Here is a 20,776-nt window from a genome sequence, read left to right on the forward strand (position 1 = left end):
CAGTTCTGGAGGCTAGAAGTCTGCAATCAAGGTGTTGGCAGGGCCATGTTCTCTCCAAAGGCTTTAAGGGAGGAGCCTTCCTTGCCTCTTCCTAGCTTCTGCCAGTTGCCAGCAATGTTTGGTATCCCTTGGCTTACAGATACATCATTCCAATCTCTGTCTCTGTCTTCACATGGTATTTTCCTCTGTGTATGTTCTTTGTCTCTCTTCTTTTATAAGGACACCAGTCATATTGGGGTCAGCATACTCTACTCCAGTATGGCCTTAACTTATTACATCTGCAAAGACCCTATTTCCAAATAAAGTCACATTCACAGATACTAGGGTTTAGGACTTCCATATATCTTTTGGGAGGACACAATTTAACCTATAAAATAAGAACTCCCACTACTGCCACTTCCTTTTGTACTAAAGGTCCTAGCCAGTGCAATAAGGCAAGAAAAAGAAATGAAAGGTATAGAGATCAGAAAGGAAGAAATAAAACTGTCATTATTCATGGATGATATAGTTGTCTATCTAGAAAATCTTCAATAATTCACAGATAAATTATTATAATTAATAAGATTAACAAAGTTGATTTATTCAAGACCAATACACAAAATTAATTTTACAATATAATAGCAACAAATAGGAAAATAAATATTTTAAAGGGGATAATTTACAGTAGCATAAAAAAACCAAACACCTTGAAATCAATCTAACAAAATATGTATAAGTTCTCTAGGTAGACACCTACACAATTTTACTGAAATTAAGGAATACCTAATAAATGGAGGAATATGACATGTTTATGAATTGGAAAACTCTATATTACAAATATGCCCAGACTTTCCAAAATGATCTATAGATGCAATGCAATCTCAATCAACATTCAGTTTGTGAAAACTGACAAGCTGATTCCCAAGTTTAGATGGACATGAAAAAGGTCAAGAACAGCCAAGAATCTGTTGAACAAAGTGAGAGGACTTGTACTACAAATAGGAAGACTTATCATTAAGCTATATTCATTAAGACAATGTGATATTGGCACAAAGATAAACAAATATGACAATGGGACAGAAGAGATGGCTCACAAACAGACCCATGCATGCATGGACACTTGTTCCATGATAGAAGTAGCATTACAGAGCAGTGAGTAAAGGAGAGACTTTTCAATAAATTGTGCTGGGACAAGCAGACAGTCACATGGACAGAGAAAGTGGATCTGGACACTGCCTTGTGCTGTGCACCAAAAGAGCTACACGCAAAAACATGGATGCATTTCACAAACATAAATTTGAGCAAAAGAATACATCATATAGGATTCCATTCATATAAGATTAAAACAGAACTAAACCATAATGTAAGAAGTCAGGATTGTGATTAATTTGGGGAGAAGAAAGTGCTAGTTATTGGGAGTTGGTACAAGAGGAGATTCTAGAGAGCTGGTGACTATCTCATTTCTTTGGGGAGGGGGTGGTTCTAGTTGTGTTTGCTTTGTGATAATTCTTTGATCTGTACATTTACATTTTGTGCACTTTCCTTTATTTGTATCAATCTTCCCAGTAACAAGATTTTTAAAAAGAAGTTGGACAGAAACATTCATTCACTGAAAAATTTCGACTGAGAAATCAGTATGTACCAGGCATTGGACTAGATCCGGGTCATCAAAAGGAATAAATACAGGCACGCTCCCTGCTCTGGTGGCACTTCCACTCTGATAGAAGAGACAGACAGAAACAACTACAGTACCGAATACAGGTAAATATATGCAATTACTCAGTGAGGAGGTGCCCTGATACCCTTAGCTGGCTACAAAAGGGGGGCCTCTTTCTTTATTAGAGGTGGGGGTGATGAGGGACGCCACTAGCTCCTTCTGCACTGGACTGAATTGTCAAAGTAGTTCAGAAGAGTTCTACTACCCCTCAAAAACGGCGCTCACTCCTTTCATATATCATGAATGCTTCCAATGTCATTTTAGATCTCCACTAGCTACACGTCGGAATCCTATCTGCTTACCCAAGGGAAATCTTGGCTTGAAAGTCATGGCACCACACCCTAAGAAAACCAACAGAATACTATTATTAATTTGTAGTTTATTTGGAGCTATTACTCTAAAATGAGAAAGTCCTTTTGAAGTCCTAATTCAAAAGGCATTGAGTTTTAAAATAACGTTTTCTTGATTATAAAATACTTACATGTTCAATGTAGAGCATCTGGGAAATCAGAAAATTACAAAGAAAACAAAAAACCCATAACTCTATCACCATAGCTACCGTAAATGTTTTGGTGCCTTTCTTTCCATTTTTAAAATGCCTTTATATATTTATTTTCACAGTCGAGATCAGAATTTCTCTGTGATTTGGCAACCTGAGTTTTCCATCTAAAAACATAATGAGCCTTTCCCCATGTCATTAAATAACCTTCCCAAACATAATTCTTAAGTTTGTAAAAATTAGATCCCCGACTTGAAACATCTCAGTGAGAGGTCATTCATCATGTGTAACCGAGCGAACCCATCCAGGGGTCGGTCCCAAAGTTCTGACAGGCGTCCAAAATTTAGCTCAAGCCTCTGATGGAACATTGGAACCTGGCAGGCGACGCGGAGGCTGCTCCAAGGGCAGCTGCGGTCGGGGACCAGGACGGTGTGCAGAGTGCCCCGCCCCGCGGCGCGCAAGCTGCCGGGCGGCCCCGGAGCCGGAGCGTCCTCGACTTTTCCGTCCGGCGCCCTCGCGCCTACGCGGTAAGTTCCTGGAGATGCCCCCGCACCCTCAGCTCCTGGGCTCCAGCCGAGCCGGCCGCGCCTCGCCGTGGCGCTGCGCCCGAGCCGAGCAGGGGGGCTCACTGCCTGCCCCGGCGCCCCGCGCCCCCGCCGCAGGCGCGGCAGGAGGACCGGGCAACGCCCTCCGCTGCGCGCCGCTCTGAGTCCCTAGTTCGGGTCGCGGGGCTGAACTTGGGAGGAGCGCGTCCGGGTTCCGGCCCTGCCCCGACCGCCCCAGCCCCAGCCCCAGCCCCAGCCCCCGCGCCGGGAGCGCGCAGGCGCCGCCGCCCGGGAGTCCCGCCAACTGGCCGGAGCGTGCTGTCGCGCCCGAGCCGCTGCCGCCCCTGCCACCGCTCACCATGGACCCGGGGCCCCGGCTGCTGCTCCCTCTCGTGCTCTGCGTGGGGCTCGGCGCGCTCGTGCCTGCTGCGGGGGCCTCGGGCGTGCGCAAGCGAGGTCCCTCGGTGACAGCCAAGGTGACCGAGCGGCGGGCAGCAACTTCCCCTCGTGCCGGCCAGGGGGAGAGGGGAGCGTGGAGACTGGGACCTCAGGGTCAGGGGCGGCGCTGAGGGGCTTGCCGGGCGCCGAGGACGGGAGGCGGCGGGGGCCGGCGCCCCTGGGGGACTTTGGGGGCGCGGGGCCGAGTGCTGGCCCGCCCCCGGCGCCGGCTGTTTGAACTTAGGGTCGGTGGTCCGACGTGACCAGCCCGGGGACCAGGAGAAGCTTCCGGAACCGGTGGGTCCTTTCTCCAGGAAGGAGACAGCCCGAGTACTTCCTTCGGCGTGGCGGGGACTCGGGAAGAGAAGCAGGAAGAATGCGGAGGGACGGGCCCGAGCCGAGGGGTGGCGGCCGTGCCGGCCTGGCAGAGCCCGGGCCGCCCTCCCGTGGGTGCCGTGCGCGCTCCCCGCCGGCCCGCAGCGCGGGCCGTCCGCCTCGCCTCCGCCAGGGAGCCCTCGGCCTCCCCGGCCGGGAGACGGGCGCTTTCAGACTTCCGCGGGCGGGGGGCGGGGGGTAGGGTAGAGCCTGGGCTGGGAGGGGGCCAGCGTGGCACGGTGGCACCTGTGTGACTGAGGCCAGCCTTTTAATCTCGATGGGGGCGGGGGGGGGGGGAATCTGCCATGAACTGCGTCTGTACAGCTTCAGTTCTTTTTTCAGCATATTTACCCAAGGTTAGAAGATAATGGGAGGGAGCAGGGAGAGGAGGAGGAGGGAGAGAATGATGGGGTGGTGCCCTTGATCGCCACTTCTAGAAAAACCCACAGGCAGTAGTGTCTTGGAATCTGGAAGGAGGGGCAGCTCCAAGCGGCCTTAACAATCAGCCCGGTGTTTGCCAGTGGAAATGATACTGTTGAACTGCTGGATGCTCAAATGCTCCACCACAGACCCTGCCCGAGGAGGTGGAGGACAAGGCGGGGCGGGGGCTGTGCAGCCCAACATCTGATGTAGCCTAAGAGGGAGCCGAAGGCCACGCCATGCTCTGTGTGTGTGTGTGTGTGTGTGTGTGTGTGTATATGTGTGCACGTGCGTGTGAGTGTGAGATAAGTTTAGCCTGATTGTATTGAGCACTGATTCTACTCCCAGCCCCTCTGGGGCAAAACTGGATAGTTTTGGGAAATGGCTTGTACAAGGCCACAGAACTGAAGGGCTGAAGTAGGGTGGTTCTTTCAGTCTGCAGATACTATTTGGGTCTCTTGGGATACAGCTATAAACATAAAATTTATAAAATTCTGAAATGATGAAGGAAATAAACCCTAGTATAGATTGGGTGACACTTAAAGCTATCTGAAGGATAAGGAAAAACAGGCTGGCAAAGACTTAGGAGGCAAAGGGAACTGCATGTGCAAAGGCCTTCAGACAGGATGGAGAGAGGGGACAGTGGCTTCAGCCCAGGGATGAGAGAGGAGTGGCTTAAGGTGAGGTTGGAGGGGTGAGCAGCAGCAAGATCATGCAGGACCTCAGAGGCCACAATTAGGAGTGTGGGCGTGAGGCAATTATTCTTATAATTTGAGGTCTTCTTTAAGAGCAGTGAGATCGGATGCAGGGTTTTAAGCATGGGATGACATGATCTCATACATGCTTTTAAACAATTACTGTGGTCGCTGAGTGGAGAGTGAACAGGAAGATCATCCAGGGCTCCATGGCAGAATACAGATGATGAGGCTTGGATTCGGGTGGTAATGGCAGAAATGGGGAGCAAGGGAGGGACTTGAAATAGGTGTTTGAAGTGGAACAGAACTTGCTGACGGTTTAGATGGGGGTGGGGGGAGGGAGCAGGATTGCCTGATAAAATACAGGTTGCTCGGTGAGATTTCGCAGTGTGAGGACATGACCTGCCCTATTTGGGCACGAGCTTCACCTGGGAAGCTACCCGAGCAGAGCAGAGACCCACCCCAAAGCAGGTCAGTCACAATCTCTGGGGGGCTGCAGCCGGGGTTGAGAACAAGAACCTCTAGAAGAGGGAGCCAAGAGGGCAAGAGCTGGAGCATCTTAGCCCCCAGCCTAGGGTGCTGTCACTGAGGGAGTTTTCATGTGCTCTACCCTGGGAATCGTCACTTAATGTATCTCCTTTATTTCCCACCAAATTTATGATGAAGTTCTAAAAGCTAATTGTGTAGGCGAGTCTCCTATAGATATGACTCTGTTGAATTGCTTTTTCAGTGGACTTTTTAAAACAACTAAATCTATTGGAAAACAGAGACATTAAGAAGTATTTCTCTTAAGTGCGGAGAAGCAGGTTCATTGGCCATTGCTCTAATGTATTGCTTTCCCCAGCAGTCTTTTCCTTTTCCTCTGATTTCATTTAAAAATGGCAATCTGTAAATAAGAGAGGTGTGAAGTGCTGTCCCCCCACAGGGCCATTTAACGGCACTCACTGTGTCCATGAGTCCTGCTGCCAGCCACCGCCTCAGCTTTGGGGCTCTGGCTCCCTGGTCTCAAAATCCACTGAACTGGCATTTGCAGCCCTGCGTTTTCCAGCAGATGCTATAGGTTCTGTGCAAAGTCAGGCGCCCAGAGTATAGAAAACAGTGCTGCCATCCTTCCAGCTGCACTCACATCACAGCTTGCTGGCACTTTCTACAGCATGGAGTAGCCAAGATGCTATAGCTGGGTGACCGTGGGCAAGTTATCTAATGTCTGAGGCTCTGTTTCCTCCTCTGTAAATGGAGACAGAAAGGATACCTACCTTGGAGGGGGTTACAGATTAGGTGTAATAAACCAGGTAAAACGCTTAGCCCTGACGTAAGTTCCTGATTTAAGAGGTCAGTTGTTAGTGTTGTGTTATAAATCCTGCTGTGGCAGCGCAGCCCGGAAAGGAATCATCATCTGTGGTCCAGATGAGGAACAGGAGCTCAGAGTTTAATTAACTTGCCCAGGGACCCATGCCAGTTAGGTGGAGCGGTTTGAGAACAGTTTCCTTGACATCATAGCTCATGTACTGGGTGTCTTCCCTAGTTACTTTGGAAATGGAAGCAAGATGAACCCTAAGGAGTTTGGGTCAGGCTGTGTGAGTGCCTCTTCCCTCCTGTCCCACCTCTCCCCACCTCTAGTGCCCCATAATTTTTAAGTGACTTTCAAGGGCAACCTCAAGGGAAAAAAGAAGTGACTGAGGTGCTCACTCCTGAAGTGCAACATGGAGTCCAAGTACCACCTTTTCCAGGAAGCCCGCCCTAATCCCCACAGATGATCACCACCTCTAACCATGACATTTTATCTGTACTTGGCTTCTTATACACCTGATTTCCCATTATATCGTAGCTACTTGTGGATGTGTTTTCTCTTCTGTGGGACTGTAAGCTCCTGGAGGGTGAGGGCTTTGCAGCCCCACCCCTTGTCCAGCACAAGGCCCGTTCCCAAGGGCATGCACCAAAGTCAGGATCTCAGGATGAGGGGGTGTAGAGTGAGGGGTTTTGCCTGGCAGCCCCCTCGGGCCCACCTTCACGCTCTGTCTAGCTGTGTGCGAGCACCCTCGTCTTCATTTAGTGTCACCTGGCATTGAACTATGTAGCATTTTTGAGTACCTGCGTGAGCCCACACTGTGCTGGGCACTGCCCCTTAGGGGTCCCTGCCTCGACTGAGAGAGCCATATTAATGATGAATTGCGGTGCAGTTGGGTGCAGCCTTGGATGGAAATTGTGGCTTTCACACTCCTGCTTGGGAAACCTTGGTAAATCACTTAACCTCCCTAATCCTCAGTTTTCTCATTTGTAAATTGGTGATAATAGTACCTTCCCCTCCCCGCAAGGATGTGGTGAGAGTTAACTATATAAGGTATGTGGGCAAAGTGCAAGGAGACACCACTGACACGTCATGTTTGTTTCCTTCCCTCCTCCCCCTCCTCCTGTTTCTTCCCTTTATTTAAATGCCTCTCCCCTCTCCCCATCCTGACATGCCCTCAGCCACTGCCCCAGTGCAGGCCACATGACCTCACTCCTGATGGGTCTAAGAGCCTCCAGATTCTCCTCCCCCGACTTGAGTATAATATTCCCAAAGTCTTGCTTGGGTCCTGTGCTTTCCCTTCTCTCTGATGCCTAACAAAACATGGGGCTCTTAGCTGGCCTCCTTTCTCAGCCTCTGGAACTGGGGCAGGTCCCCTCTTAGCTCGCTGTGGTCAGAGGGGCTGCACTGCTTCTCTGCACACGCACCACGTTTCCTGCCTTGGTTGCCTGGGTTCCAGAAAGAACTCTGCCGGGCGGGGCTGGTGCCTCTTCTTGTCCCTGGAGGCTGCTCCGCTCCTTCCAGGCCTGCCTCCCATCACACCTTCTCCAGGATGCCTTCCCGCAGTGCTGACCCTTCCCCAGGCCCGGGTAGATGGGGCACTTGTCACATGCTGCCGTGGACTGCAGTTATCCCTTTACTTGTCGTGTCTTTTCATGTAAGCCACCTCAGGACAGGGACTCTCTCGTGTGGCTCGTGCCCTCACGTTGCCTTTTACACAGATCTTTGATAAATACTTGTTGATTAAATAAGATTTGGTTTTATCATTTCCATCAGAGTTAGGAAAACTGCTGTATTTTCTTGCCATCACTGAAGTTCAAGGGCTCTGCAGTTTGGAAAATAATCATATTAATATGTATGCTAGGCCATGTGTAAGAAAATAAGATTTTTATTGAAGAGTTATGCTGGGTGACAGGCACTTCTTCATCTTCTCATGCTGCTCTCCCATGTTTTATTCGCTTTGCTGTGTATACATTCACAGGCTTTATTTTCTCTTATTTTAAAAGGCTTTCGGCTTTTCTAGCATCTTATATGGTGTTTCTTTAAGGTCACGTCCCTGATTCTTTTCCCGGTGGTGCTTCATGGCTGCCAGTTACTGAGTTTACTCCTTGGTTTGGAAATCCCTTTGGAGAAACTGCTTCTTTTTGACACCAGCTCTGCCCGCAGGGCCAGGCTCATGCTCTCGTTAATGCGGCTTCCTGTCCCCCAGCCACGCTGAACTGTGCTCCTTTACTGCCGTGCCTCATCTCAAGGGCACAGTTTGTCTGCATTCTATAAAGTTCTACAGTACAAATAATAATACCATTTTTGCTGCTTTGGCCATGTAAAAATTGTAAAATGCCACACAGAACACTAAATATCACATCACCGCGTGTCAGACGTACTGATGTATTGGCAGAAGCTCTTGTCTCAAACTGAAGCTTGACAGTCTTTACTTCGTGATTTTTCTAAACTGTAAGACATCTTTTTTCTTTGACAACCCTTCTTATATTTTTTAAAGCCATCTCTTGAATGTCTTTTTTCACCCATTCAAACAGTAGATTGGTTCATATAATCTAAACTCGCTAATAGAATGCCCTTCGACTCTGTGGCCTTTTCAAGCATTCTGTCTCAGAATCATCTTAACACAGTGATTTGTGAAGCAAGAAGTATATAATTTCATTCTGGATGAAACAGTTTAAAAAAAGCCTGAGAGAACTTTAAGGTTTATCTGCAAAAAAAGTGACTCACGCTCATTTCTGCATATGTGTTTTCTTATTCTTTTCTAAAATGTTGTGAGAGAGAAAGAACACATTCTGCTTGTGTAACTTGGGGAATATGAGCGTACAGGGTAAACGGTTTTGGCAGGACCTGAGGGTAACGTGTGCTGTACTTTGGACGAGGCTGGGGACCTGGTGCCTTACTGTGCTTGGGAGCGACTATCAGGCCTTTTGGAGGACCGCTGTGTGTTTTGACCATCTACTGCAGTCCCCTTGACAGCAGACATCAAGTGAGAACTCATTGGGAATTTGGCACTGTTTAAGTTCCAAAAAAATAAATCTGGATGGTTAGCCTATTTCTCTCCTCACCAGTTTTTCCTCCTGCCAAGATTAGAGAGCATTACATTTCAGAAGAGTGACAATTTCTCCTCTGAGCCATCCGCAAAGCTGGGACACGGGGAAGTGGCAGGAGTGTCTGTCTGGGATGCGTGGGGGAATGGAATTCTTTAAGACTTTACTGGCTGACTCTGACAGCACTGAGTCACACTTTAAACCCAGTAGCCAGCTCAGTGCCTGGCCCATGGAGGGTGCTCAATAAATGTGGGTTGAATGAATATTTGTGCTTGAAAAGAACCCACAGAATGGTTTTAGAGCTTCTTTAATTTATATCACGTTTCTTCACGATTCCTTTGTAAAATACTCATGGGCAGGGCATTCATTTGTGGATCCATGGTGAGATTTTAATTTTCACTTACCTTATATTTATGGCTTTTCTACGTTGTAAACTGCTACTCTGCCTTTCCACCACACACAGGTCTTCTTTGATGTGAGGATTGGAGACAAAGATGTTGGCAGGATTGTGATTGGCCTCTTTGGAAAAGTTGTGCCCAAAACTGTGGAAAATTTTATTGCTCTGGCAACAGGAGAGGTATGTCTCAGTTTTATTATGTTTGTGCACAAAATTGGATCTTCCTTAGGCCAAACATAAAGAGATGTCTTCTGGGAAAATACGTATTAAATTAGTAGGTCAGATGAACTTGAGACAACTTATAATATTTTTCTTTATTTTCCTATAAAATCTGTATTCTTCAGGAATTCAGTGTCCTTAAGGTTCTAGAAATTGAGGGGAAACAATTATCAAGTGAAAATGCAGATTGTTCTCTTTTTACTTATGCACATTAAGACTTTACTTTCATAGTTTATTATAATAATTATTATTATTTTGGTCAGCTAATGATAAATTTCTATCAGTAAATCATTGTAGGGACCTAATAAAGTTCTGTAGATATTTTGTGTAATTTTCTCATTTTGTCATTTCCAGATAAACACTGGGGTTTATCTTTCAGTATGGGTTATATCTACTTGTATATTCAATTGACATAATCTCTTTAGAAAGGATATGGATATAAAGGAAGCAAATTTCATCGCGTCATCAAAGATTTCATGATTCAAGGAGGAGACTTCACCAGTGGAGATGGCACTGGCGGTAACGTTGTCTTTGCATTTTTCCTTTCCCGCTTACCAAACTGAAACCTAAGGTTAAACCAATATATTGAATTGCCAGATTTAAGGAACAAAGTCCTAAAGCTCACCAAACTAATTCTTTAAGAAGGATAGAGTTTGGGGGGCTTGTCTACTAAAATCTTGGTAGGCATGAATGAGTAAGGCTTCCTAAATTTAAAGAGAATTGCTTTGGTGTTCACTATCTTTCCATAGTAGAGAGAGATTCATTTAGTAGACTGTTTCACAGATATTGAAATGCTAGACTACTAGTATGTGGCAATCCAGAAAGACATCTGTTACAGGAATATAAAACTGTGGACACTGGGATGACAGCTCGCTACAAATGTGGATGTTGGTGGAGGAGCACTGGGGGCATCATGCTCAAAGGACAAGACTAGTATTTAGGTGGCAGGATTACAGGTGAATTCACCTCCTTCTTTCAAAATTCTTTCATTGTATTGTCAGCTTTTTCAATAATAAAAAAAATTTAAGTAATGGTTGAGTTGTCAAAATTATAATATAAATTAATTTTTATAAACAAAGTTAGAGTTCTATAAAGTATAAACAGTTAAATTTATAGACTTTCAGATATGCCTGAGCTTATTGTTTCTCATTGAGGAGTCCAACTACCCAGCTCCCTGGACTGTTTACCCTCAGAAATGTTGTGAGTTCTTTTCCTGAACACACATGATATGTATAACAGCACAGAATGCAAATTGACTTCAGGTTTAAGGTTTTTAATTCAGCAAATACTGGTTTGGTAGATATTAAATTGCTACCTTTTAAGAGAAACAGGTCACTTTCAAGCACTAGTGCTGATTTTATGTTTATTGCAATGGTTTATTTATAACTAAATGGCTACCATTAAATGCCTGGATTTGCCAGGCACTTCAGGAGGATTACTTTTAGTCCTTGCAAAAGTGCTGCAGAGAACGGGGATGCAGAGTGGAGCAGAGAAACTTGTTTAGCTTCCTTGGGTTAATGGGGTTGGGGAGGATGCTCAGGGAAGCAACCCCAGCTGCTGCAGAGTTGGGTCTCACTGGAAAAGCCTGCAGCTCGTGTACTGGGCCCTTTGGGGCCCAGCAGTAAGGGTGACTGAGCTTTACTGTGTCCTCTTTTCTGTTTTTCTCTCTCTCTGCCTTCCCTGCTTTGTGTGTGTGTGTGTGTGTGTGTGTGTGTGTATGTATGCAAGCATGTACACGTATCTTAAGTTAATATTCTCTGACTTTTGGAGATAGGACATTTTGGATCACTTAAATTTAGCCTAGACCTCTTTGTGGGCAGAACTTTCCTGCCAGGCCACCTCATATGTCACTGACCTGTCAGCTATAAACTGCTTACCTTTGATATCACTTCTGGCCCTTGTCACTGAGCCAGGATTTTAAGGTTGGCAAGCGATGGCTAAGGAGCCCTGCAGAAGGGCAGCATGCAGCAGATACTTCTCAGGGTCTATACTGTTGTTTCATAGGGAAGACATGTTCTGCTCTACGTGCTGCTTTGCCAGAACTCCACTCACAAGCCTGCCTTTGGTCCTTCTGTTCAAGGTTGAATCACTGGGTGCTCCCAATTGCCATCACCCTCTGTATCCTGATGAGCCCTGAAGTCACCATGCTAATGACTTCCAGGCTGGCTGCTATTGCTCTTACTGCTGAGGCAAGAGCGAGCACTGGCTTTAGAGTCAGAAAGTCAGATGTTCAAGTTCTGCTCTGCTGTTGTCAAGTTTTATAACCTCTGTTTCCCATTCAAAAGAGGATTGAGAATACCTATTCTGTAGGGTTGTTGTGAGAATTAGATAAGGGTGCTATCATTCCCTGGTTGGCTGCTAAGGTAGGAGTGACCCAGGATGAGTGACCTGAACCTCAGGACAGAGACTGAGCCACTGGTACAGCTTATCCACCTTTCCATCTGGTTTTATGATGTCACCCTCCCCTTCAGTCGCTTCTCATTTCAGAGTGAAATCACTGACTTGCTTGGTCAAGGTTTGGGTCTTGGTTTGAGGCCAGAGCACATCCTGCCATCTTGTGTCATATTTAAGGCTTTTGTTTGTGTGTTTGTTTCAGTCCCTGGTGCCCTGCTTCCTCAAGGAGTTAATTTTATCTTCTCCTTTATTTCTCCTTATGTTTGACCATCTTTTCCCCATCCTGCCTCCTGTAGGGTTCTATTAACCAATTCTACTAAAACCTTATGTTTCCCTTTGAAGAATATACTTTCAGCTAACCTCTGTTGATTCGCCTCTTCTTGGCTTTGTCTTACTCAGGTATAAGCATTTACGGTGAGACATTTCCAGATGAGAACTTCAAACTGAAGCATTATGGCATTGGGTGGGTCAGCATGGCCAATGCTGGGCCTGACACCAATGGCTCTCAGTTCTTTATCACCTTGACCAAGCCCAGCTGGTTGGATGGCAAACATGTGGTATTTGGAAAAGTCATCGATGGAATGGTAACTTTTATATTATTTTTTCTCATTCAAAGCTTTGTATTTACAGTAAGAGTACTTTCAGTGATTTAATCTTAAATATGCTTGTTAGAGATCCATCAGTATATGCTGACTGGCCTCACCTAAGGTGAATAAATTATATATGGTATGGTATTTTAATAGGAGCATGGGAGCAGAAGCTGGGGACTTGACAAGGAGAAGTTGAGTATAGTCATGTGCTATATAATGATATTCAGTCCACAGTGGACTGCATTTATGACAATGGTCCCATAAGATTACTACAGTACCATATAGTCTAGGTGTATAGTAGGCTATACCATCCAGGGTTTGTGTAAGTACACTCTGTGATGTTCACACAATGGCAAAATTGCCATTCTCTATTCTCATGAGCCATACCGGACCTCAAAGAATCTATTCTTAAAAATAACGAATGCTTGAGGGCCAGCCTGGTGGCGCAGCGGTTAAGTGTGCACGTTCTGCTTCGGCGGCCCGGGATTTGCTGGTTCGGATCCCAGGTGCAGACATGACACCACTTGACAAAAGCCATGCTGTGGTAGGCATCCCATATATAAAGTAGAAGAAGATGGGCATGGATGTTAGCTCAGGCCAGTCTTCCTAAGCAAAAAGAGGAGGATTGGTAGCAGTTAGCTCAGGGCTACTCTTTCTCAAAAAAAATAAAATAAAAAAATAATGAATGCCAGCACTCAAGTCTCTTATTGAACTTTGCTTTCAAATGAGCTAAACATGGGCATACATGTGCTAAACACGTCTGGGTTTTTGACCACTGGGCCTAACCAGGTTCTAAGTAGTTTAAATGTAAACTGATTCAAACATTCATTCAATGTATTTGTAATACAACATTGTGCTAAGTTGTAAGAAAAATGAAGAGTAAAGTTTTGGGTTTTCTTCTGGCCATGGTTGTTCTTCACGTCTTCTTGATCTTGTCTTATTGCCCTAATTGACTGCAGCAACTTCCTTCCCCCCATGGGGACACAGCCTGGGGGACCTGCTGCCTAGTCTTAGAGGAACAGTCCTTAACATTTTGTGGGTCATAAACTTCTTTGAGAAACTAAAGAAAACTATAGACTTTATCTCCAGAAGAAAAACAAGTGTGTGTGTGTTTCACACAGGTTCAGGGAATTTGCAGAATCTCCTGAATTCCATCCATTGATCCTCCAGGGATCATTGGGTTGCTTTGTTAACACTGTGAGTTTTCTGGGCCTCACCTCAGACTTAGAAAATCAGAACCTCCAGAGGTGGGCCCACAAATGAGCATTTTTAAAAATTGTGGTAAAACATACAGAACATAGAAATTTTCAATTTAACTGTTAAATAAGCATTTTTTAAAAGTGCCACAGGTAATTCAGATGTGAAGCCACTGCCTTGTACACATGTATGCACATGCACACCTCCCCACACACAATCTATTTAGAAATATATATTATTATTAGAAGAATGCTGGTCTTTTATCTTAAATTAACCTAAGTCAACCAGAGATTGCATTAGTTGACACCATGTCCAAGGCACTTAGACTTTTTGTTGCTGTTTTTGTCTCAACCCTGTTTGAGAAACCCATCAGAAGCCCACTTTCCTGGTCTTTGACCAGCCCTCCCTTCTTCAGGGTGAAACACATGGGCTCCTGAAACCTTCTAGGGTGGAGAAAGGGGCCTTTAAACCACTGTGGGGTTCAGGTTACATATCAGACTCAACCTGTAGCTTAATGGCTTGGGTCAGCTTTAAAATGGGCAAATCCAGAACTAGCTCCACTTCTGAATGTGCTTTCTGGCCATTTTGTTATGCCTAGATCTATAATAGGATGGAGCTGAAATTGGCTTATACTGCATATTAACTCTTAAATGTTGAGTTGTAACAAGTGAGTAGAAATACCTTTTATTAGAGCTAGGTATTTACAATTTTCTTTTTCTTTTTTTGCTGAGGAAGATTTGCCCTGAGCTGACACCTGTTGCCAATCTTCCTCCTTTTGCTGAGGAAGATCTACTCTGAGCTAACATCTGTTGCCAGTCTTCCTCTATTTTATATGTGGGTCACTGCCATAGCATGGCCACAAGTGTTGTACGTCTGTGCCCAGGGAACTGAACCCAGGCCGCCAAAGTAGAGCGTGCTGAACTTAACCACTAGGCCACTGGGGTTGGCCTCTAATTTTTTTTTTAGAATATAAAATGCTGATAAAAAGAAGTGAGGAAATACACAAATATGTCCTCTGATTAGCCAGGTAGTGGGCAAATTTTATCCTGTTATATATAAATATCCTGTTATATATAAATTTCCTGAATATTCTAAGTTTTCCATAGTTAGCTTGCATGGTTTTGTAATCATAAAACAAAAAAACAAACAAAAAAACTTATTTCCCACTTGGGCTTTTAGACTTGGCATTGAGCTCACCGTCTGGCTCGCCGTAGTTGCGAGTCAGAAGTGAAGCGCAGGTCTGCTGTTCTCTCTGCAGACGGTGGTCCACACCATAGAGCTGCAGGCCACTGACGGGCATGACCGTCCACTCACCGACTGCTCCATCGTCAACAGCGGGAAGATAGACGTGAAAACGCCCTTTGTGGTTGAGGTCGCTGACTGGTGATACAACTGGCAGAAAACAAGAAACACACTCTGGCAGGGATGTGTGTGTGTGTGTCTTTGGATTTTTCAAAGTTATTGTTTGGCTTTGTTTTTTCACTTTCTCCTGTTTTTCCACTCCAGATCATAGGGGTGTTATACCTTTGTATAAAATCAACCACTCAAAGTTTAGTTTCCATAAATTTTGGTAAATCACTTGTTTAAGGATTTTGCACTTAAAAGACATCCCCCTCCTCCAATGGTGCTATTTTTAAACTAGAAAAGTTTGTATTGGCTATTTTCTTTTGGAGAACAGAGTCATTATTTTGCGGAATTAATTGTGATCCCCAAGTTGAGTGAGCTAAAGATTCGTCTGAAAAAAATGGGGACATGAAGTTTATTTTGTGTTCAAACAGAATTCTTTTCAGGTAAAGGGAGATTTGATTAGTATAATCAGATATATGTCATGTGGACTTTTACCTGATAAAAGGTGCTTTGGTGTCTCTCTAATAAATGCTTTTTATATGGATCAACTCTTTTTGCAAGACTTTTTTTTAAAATTTGAAATTCTTTAAAAAAGTAATGTACAAAAATATACGCACTCTAATGTTGACAATGGACAGATTAGAGAGGGTTCTATAAATCCAAATACTAACCCAATTGGAGAATCGGGGATAGGAATGAACAGCAATGATGCCCATCCACATCCCAAATACTTGAGCTGATGATTCACTAATTTTTACTCAATGTAACGTTTTTAGAAAGTTCCCTTGAGTCCAATTGCAACAAAAAGAAATCTTTTTTTCACTTCCACAAGGAGGATGAAGATTCAGGCTGAATTTAAACTAGACAGGAAGGTAACGTCCTCTTGCAGCCTTGGTGTAACGTACCTGGCTGTAACAGAGTGTGTCTGATCTCCGTTCAAATGGGAGTGGCAACTGTTAGAAAACAGCTCCATTGCTTCTCCTCCAGCACCCATGCCATGAGGGTCAAAAACATTCCATCTCTTGAGCTGTATTCTAAGAAAATTGCTTCAATGAGAGATGAGATGAAAGGAGCATACTTACTGCTCATGGGGTGTTAATAGCTACAACCCTCTTGGAGAGCAATTTGTTAATTTTTTTCCTAACAAAAAATTTTTAAAGGCCTTTGATATGCCAGATACCAGTTTTGTGTTTTGGGGCTACAGCAATGGACAGCGAGAAAAAGTTCTCCTGGAGCTTACGTTTTAGTGAAGACAGAATTAATTAAGTAACAGGAGAAAGGGTGATGAGTACTGTGAAGAAACGCCATGTTTGCTGGAGAAGCTGCAGGGGGAGTACTGACCAAGTGGCTAAGGAAGGGCTCCTGAGGGGACATTTGCGCTGAGGCCCGAAGAACAGAGTAGGCAGCAGTCAGGCCAGATTTGAGGTATGGGTCTTTTAGGCAGAGAGGGAGGAGAAAGTATGAGGGTCCTGAGGGGAGAGGGAGATGCCAGGGCAGAAGAGAAGCCAGTGTGCTGGAGCCTGAGAGGTCGGAGAAGCAAGGCTGAGACTGGATCGTTTCAGGCCTGGGGTGCCAGGGTAGAGTCCTTTTGTTCACAGAACACTGGGGACCTATCAGTTTTAAGTTGGGGAGGGGCACAGTGTGGTCTGCACTTAAGAAAGATTATTTTTTCTGCTCTGAGAATTTTTATAGGGAGCTAAAGTACGTATCAAGAAACTCAAAACATTCATATCCTTTGAAGTCCCACTCCTGAGAATTTGCCTTAGAAAGTGATCTGAAATTATAATGGGCATGGGTGTTTTGGTCTCTCCAGCGTCCAGTCCCCTGGTGTTTGGGGATGGCTGCCCATTTTCTTTGGGGAATCACACCATTCCCTCAGCATTGCTTGTCCTTAGGGTAGGCTGACTCTATGCAAGGGTACATACCTGGTCTGGCAGACTCATTCATCTAGTCACTTGATGAGTATTTATTGAGGGCTGCATAGAGCTGCAAACAGTGTTAGCCCTTGCGGTTGCCATGGAAGGAGACAAATAATTCAAAGCTATACCACATGAATATGTATAACAGAGCATCAGGTAGTAATAAGTTTATGAAGAGAAACAGAGCAGAGAGAGAGGATAGTGAAGAGGTGGTCAGGGAAGTCCCTGAGTGTGGACTGAAGGAAGTGAGGGGGCAGCAACCATGGGGACAACGGGGGGAAGAATGTGCGAGGGACAGGGGACAAGAGCAGTGGCCCTGGATGAAGGGCAGGTTGATGGGTTCAAGAAACAGCAAAGAGTTCAAGTGTGCAGCATGAGGGTGGTGGGGAAGTGAGGTGGGAGAGGGAGCAGCGATGTCCTGTAGGCAGGCAACCAGAACACTCCCTCACCCTGGCCCTGGTGACTGGCTCAGCGATAGGTGTTTGACCTCAGTCACGTTAGTGAGCCTCAGTCATGGGACTTCTGCTGGAAACAGGGGAAGAGCTGCTGTCTTTCTCCCCGGGAGGATGTAAAAGAGCAGGCCTGAGAATGAACCCGGCACAGAGGGAAGCTGGTCTAGGAGACCAAAAGACACCACTGAACCCCTGAGTCCAGCCATGCCTGAAGCCAATCTCCACCCCTAGCTTTTTAGCTATGCAGGCTAATACACTGCCTTTTTTGCTTCAGACAGGCTAACTGATTTCTTGTGACTTGAAACCTAAAGTTTTTTCTAATACAGCAATACTGAAAAAGTTTCACGTAGAAAGATGTGAATTGCAGAATTATTTATGATAACAAAATACTAGAAGCAACTTGAATGTCCCAAAATGGTTATAAACATACATCCCATAACAGAATAGTGTGCATTAACACTGATGCTACAGAATTTAGAGTATCATGAGAAAATGGTTGTTTTCAAGAAAAAAGTAGAAATTCTGTATGCAGCACAATCTCAATTACATAAATACATTCTCAAAAAGCAAATGCAACAAAATGTACATTGACATAAAGCAAATGCAAATGGTGGGATTTTTTAACTCTTTTATGTTTATATATTTTACTTTTTTTATTCTTCCAATTTTTCTCTAGGGTGTATTTCTTTTTAATAATTAGAAAAAGAAAACGTTAAAAAGGTAACATGCAAGGAAATTGGAAACAAATGACCTCTTAGACATATCAAGTACCTTACATCTCAAATGTCAGAGAGCACATAAGCCACTGCTACCCCCCATGCATAAGGACAGGTGTCTAGTTTTTTCATTAGTATGAGAATATTGACATCTCTCTACTGACAAAGCAAAAAGCGGCTCTTTTTTTTTGTTTTTTGCTAAGGAAGATTCATCCTAAGCTAACATCCACAGCCAATTTCCTCTTTTTTTGTATGTGAGCCACCACCACAGCATGGCCACTGAGAGACAAGTGATGTAGGTCCATGCCCGGGAACTGAACCCAGGCTGCCAAAGCAGAGCGTGCCAAACTTAACCAGTAGGCCACCAGGGCTGGCCCAAAAAGTGGTTCATTTTTGAAGTGCTGAAATTCTGAGACCATTAGTGCACAGGTAGTAAAGTGTCAGGCTATCTATTATACCAGATGACCAATGAGTTAATGCCACACCCCTTTGCTAAAAGTCGTTTACTTCTGGTACACTGAGGGTCAGGCCTTATACCAAAAACATCAGCAAACTTACGACTATAAACTATCGCTTTGTGAAAAGTCAGTGCTTTCTACAAAAAGCTTTTGAAATAAACAGTTTACTATTTTGCCAGTTGTGTTGCTAAAAGGACACACATGTAGCCAAGGGCATGTGTGGAATCTGAGGAAAATGACAGGGGCCACCACCACCACCATGCCCACTTTAGTCTTGAATCACTTAAACAATTTAAAACATTTTGGTACCTTTAGCCAAAAGTTGTTTTATCCTAAGGGCTATTTAGCAATTTTCTGGATCATCAAACAAGAATTTAGTAAAACTTATTCTTGGGTCAGATTAATTAGAATGACACTTTCAAAATTATGATGAATTTTTAGGTTTTGAACAGAACTCACCAACCTCATTTTTCAGTTCAGCCGTTTTGAGTTACATAAAGACAAAAATATGGCAAAGATTTTATAGCAGGAAAAGGATTTGTTTTTGTTTTTCAACATTCTTATAATTCAGACAGCTGAAGAAATCTTTGATCTGGAAGGCTTGGAAATTCAAAGCCCCCTCAAGGCACTTTTTTTTTTTTAAATTAAGAAAGAGCAAAAACAGTATTTGTAATGGAAAATTTGGGGCTGTTAAGTACATAACGGCTGTTACTTAAGTCTGTAATTCATCTAGTGGACTTAAGATTCTGGCCAGGCGTTAGCTGTAGGTGTGATATAACATCACCTACTCGGGGATTTGCTAGTGTTACTGATATTCTAGAGTGATGGAAAAATAACTGGCACTAATGCAGAATTCGAGTGACTAGTCACAGGAGTCCTGTCTGGAAAAAAAGGTCCATCTGGCAAATACTGAGTCAAAACAAAATGCATTACAAAATCCATAAATGGAATTTTAATCCCATCACTAGTTCCATCAGAATGTCGGGAATCACAAATCTGGAGGATTTAGAGAGGACTCAACATGCCAATATCCCTTCTCTTGCCTACTTTTGAAGTTTTATTAGGAATCATGTAAGTTTCCACATCCATCAGTTTTTTCAGAGAATGTGAAGGACTTTCTTCCTGAAGCAATTGGGCCTTTAAAGTGCTATTAAAACTACAGTCACCATCTGTCCTAGATGATAAATATTATATCCTGCCATTTGGAGAGAAATCTCAATTTGAAAACGTGAAGCTTTTTCTTCCAACCTGAACACAAAAGACAGGACTGCTTCCTATGCCTCTTCTGGACACCAGGACCTACACTGTGACAGAGTGTCATAAGGAGGGGGTTAAGAACTGGTTAGCCTGGAGCAGAGAAATTCAAGACGATTTATTCCTGTTGTTCTGGAAGTCACAGCTCTCTCATAAAGACCTCAGAACTTCTGAATTGTCTCCAGGCCTTCTACAAGCTGCTCTCTCTCCTGGCAAGCCTTCCTCAGTCCTCCTGCCCCCCGCCGTCCCTCAGGACTCAGTACGTGGCTTCTTTTGATGAGCCTTCACTGGAAACTTCCTCACACTGTGTTCCAACTGCTTACTTCCCGGGGTCTCCCATCTCCTCCTTGCACTGGAAGCTCCTCTAGGGCAAGGATTAGACTTCACTCCTAGTCTAGCCCTAGATAGCGTTCCTTGCATAAGTGATGCTCAATAAGTATGTTCAGAATCAGTAACCAAAAAGAATATGCCCATCTTTATACTCCGAGTTACTAAAAATCTCTCAGGACCACAAAGATGGTTAAACATTGGCATTCATCTTTTAACTGTTTCAACTCTTTTTCAAAGACTGTGACCTTTAAAAAAATAAACTTTTCCTCTTCATTTTCTGAGTTGAGGTTTGAAGGGCATGAGAAAAGTAGATTTTCAAAAATGAGGTGGGTGTCAAACAATAGGAGGAGGGCCCCAGGCGGCAGTAAGTCTTAAGCAGCAGTGTCTGTGGCTGGTAGTCGATAGCTTTGGTGTCACGCCTTGGTCGTCATGAGTGTGGCATGCTGCGGGCAATTGGTGGAGGCCCAGCCCTGAGCTGGGCATTTAGGATTTGACCC

General features: G+C 44.5%; 1 protein-coding gene across 2 annotated transcripts; it reads left to right on the forward strand.

The window, feature by feature from the left end:
• Positions 1-2,539: 2,539 nt before the first annotated feature.
• Positions 2,540-15,698, forward strand: PPIC (peptidylprolyl isomerase C). Of its 2 annotated transcripts, none has more exons than XM_070517504.1 (5): positions 2,540-2,722; positions 9,470-9,583; positions 10,048-10,141; positions 12,416-12,600; positions 15,062-15,698. In XM_070517504.1, exons 1-5 carry the CDS (start codon positions 2,555-2,557, stop codon positions 15,188-15,190), a joined length of 690 nt encoding a protein of 229 aa, XP_070373605.1. In that variant the 5' UTR covers positions 2,540-2,554; the 3' UTR covers positions 15,191-15,698. The 2 variants fall into 2 exon arrangements, with proteins under 2 accessions (XP_070373605.1, XP_044636667.1); XM_044780732.2 differs by lacking the exon at positions 2,540-2,722 and adding an exon at positions 2,873-3,216.
• Positions 15,699-20,776: the final 5,078 nt, after the last annotated feature.

The sequence above is a fragment of the Equus asinus genome, chromosome 9 (genome assembly GCF_041296235.1).
Source record: "Equus asinus isolate D_3611 breed Donkey chromosome 9, EquAss-T2T_v2, whole genome shotgun sequence".
Classification (NCBI taxonomy): domain Eukaryota; kingdom Metazoa; phylum Chordata; class Mammalia; order Perissodactyla; family Equidae; genus Equus; species Equus asinus.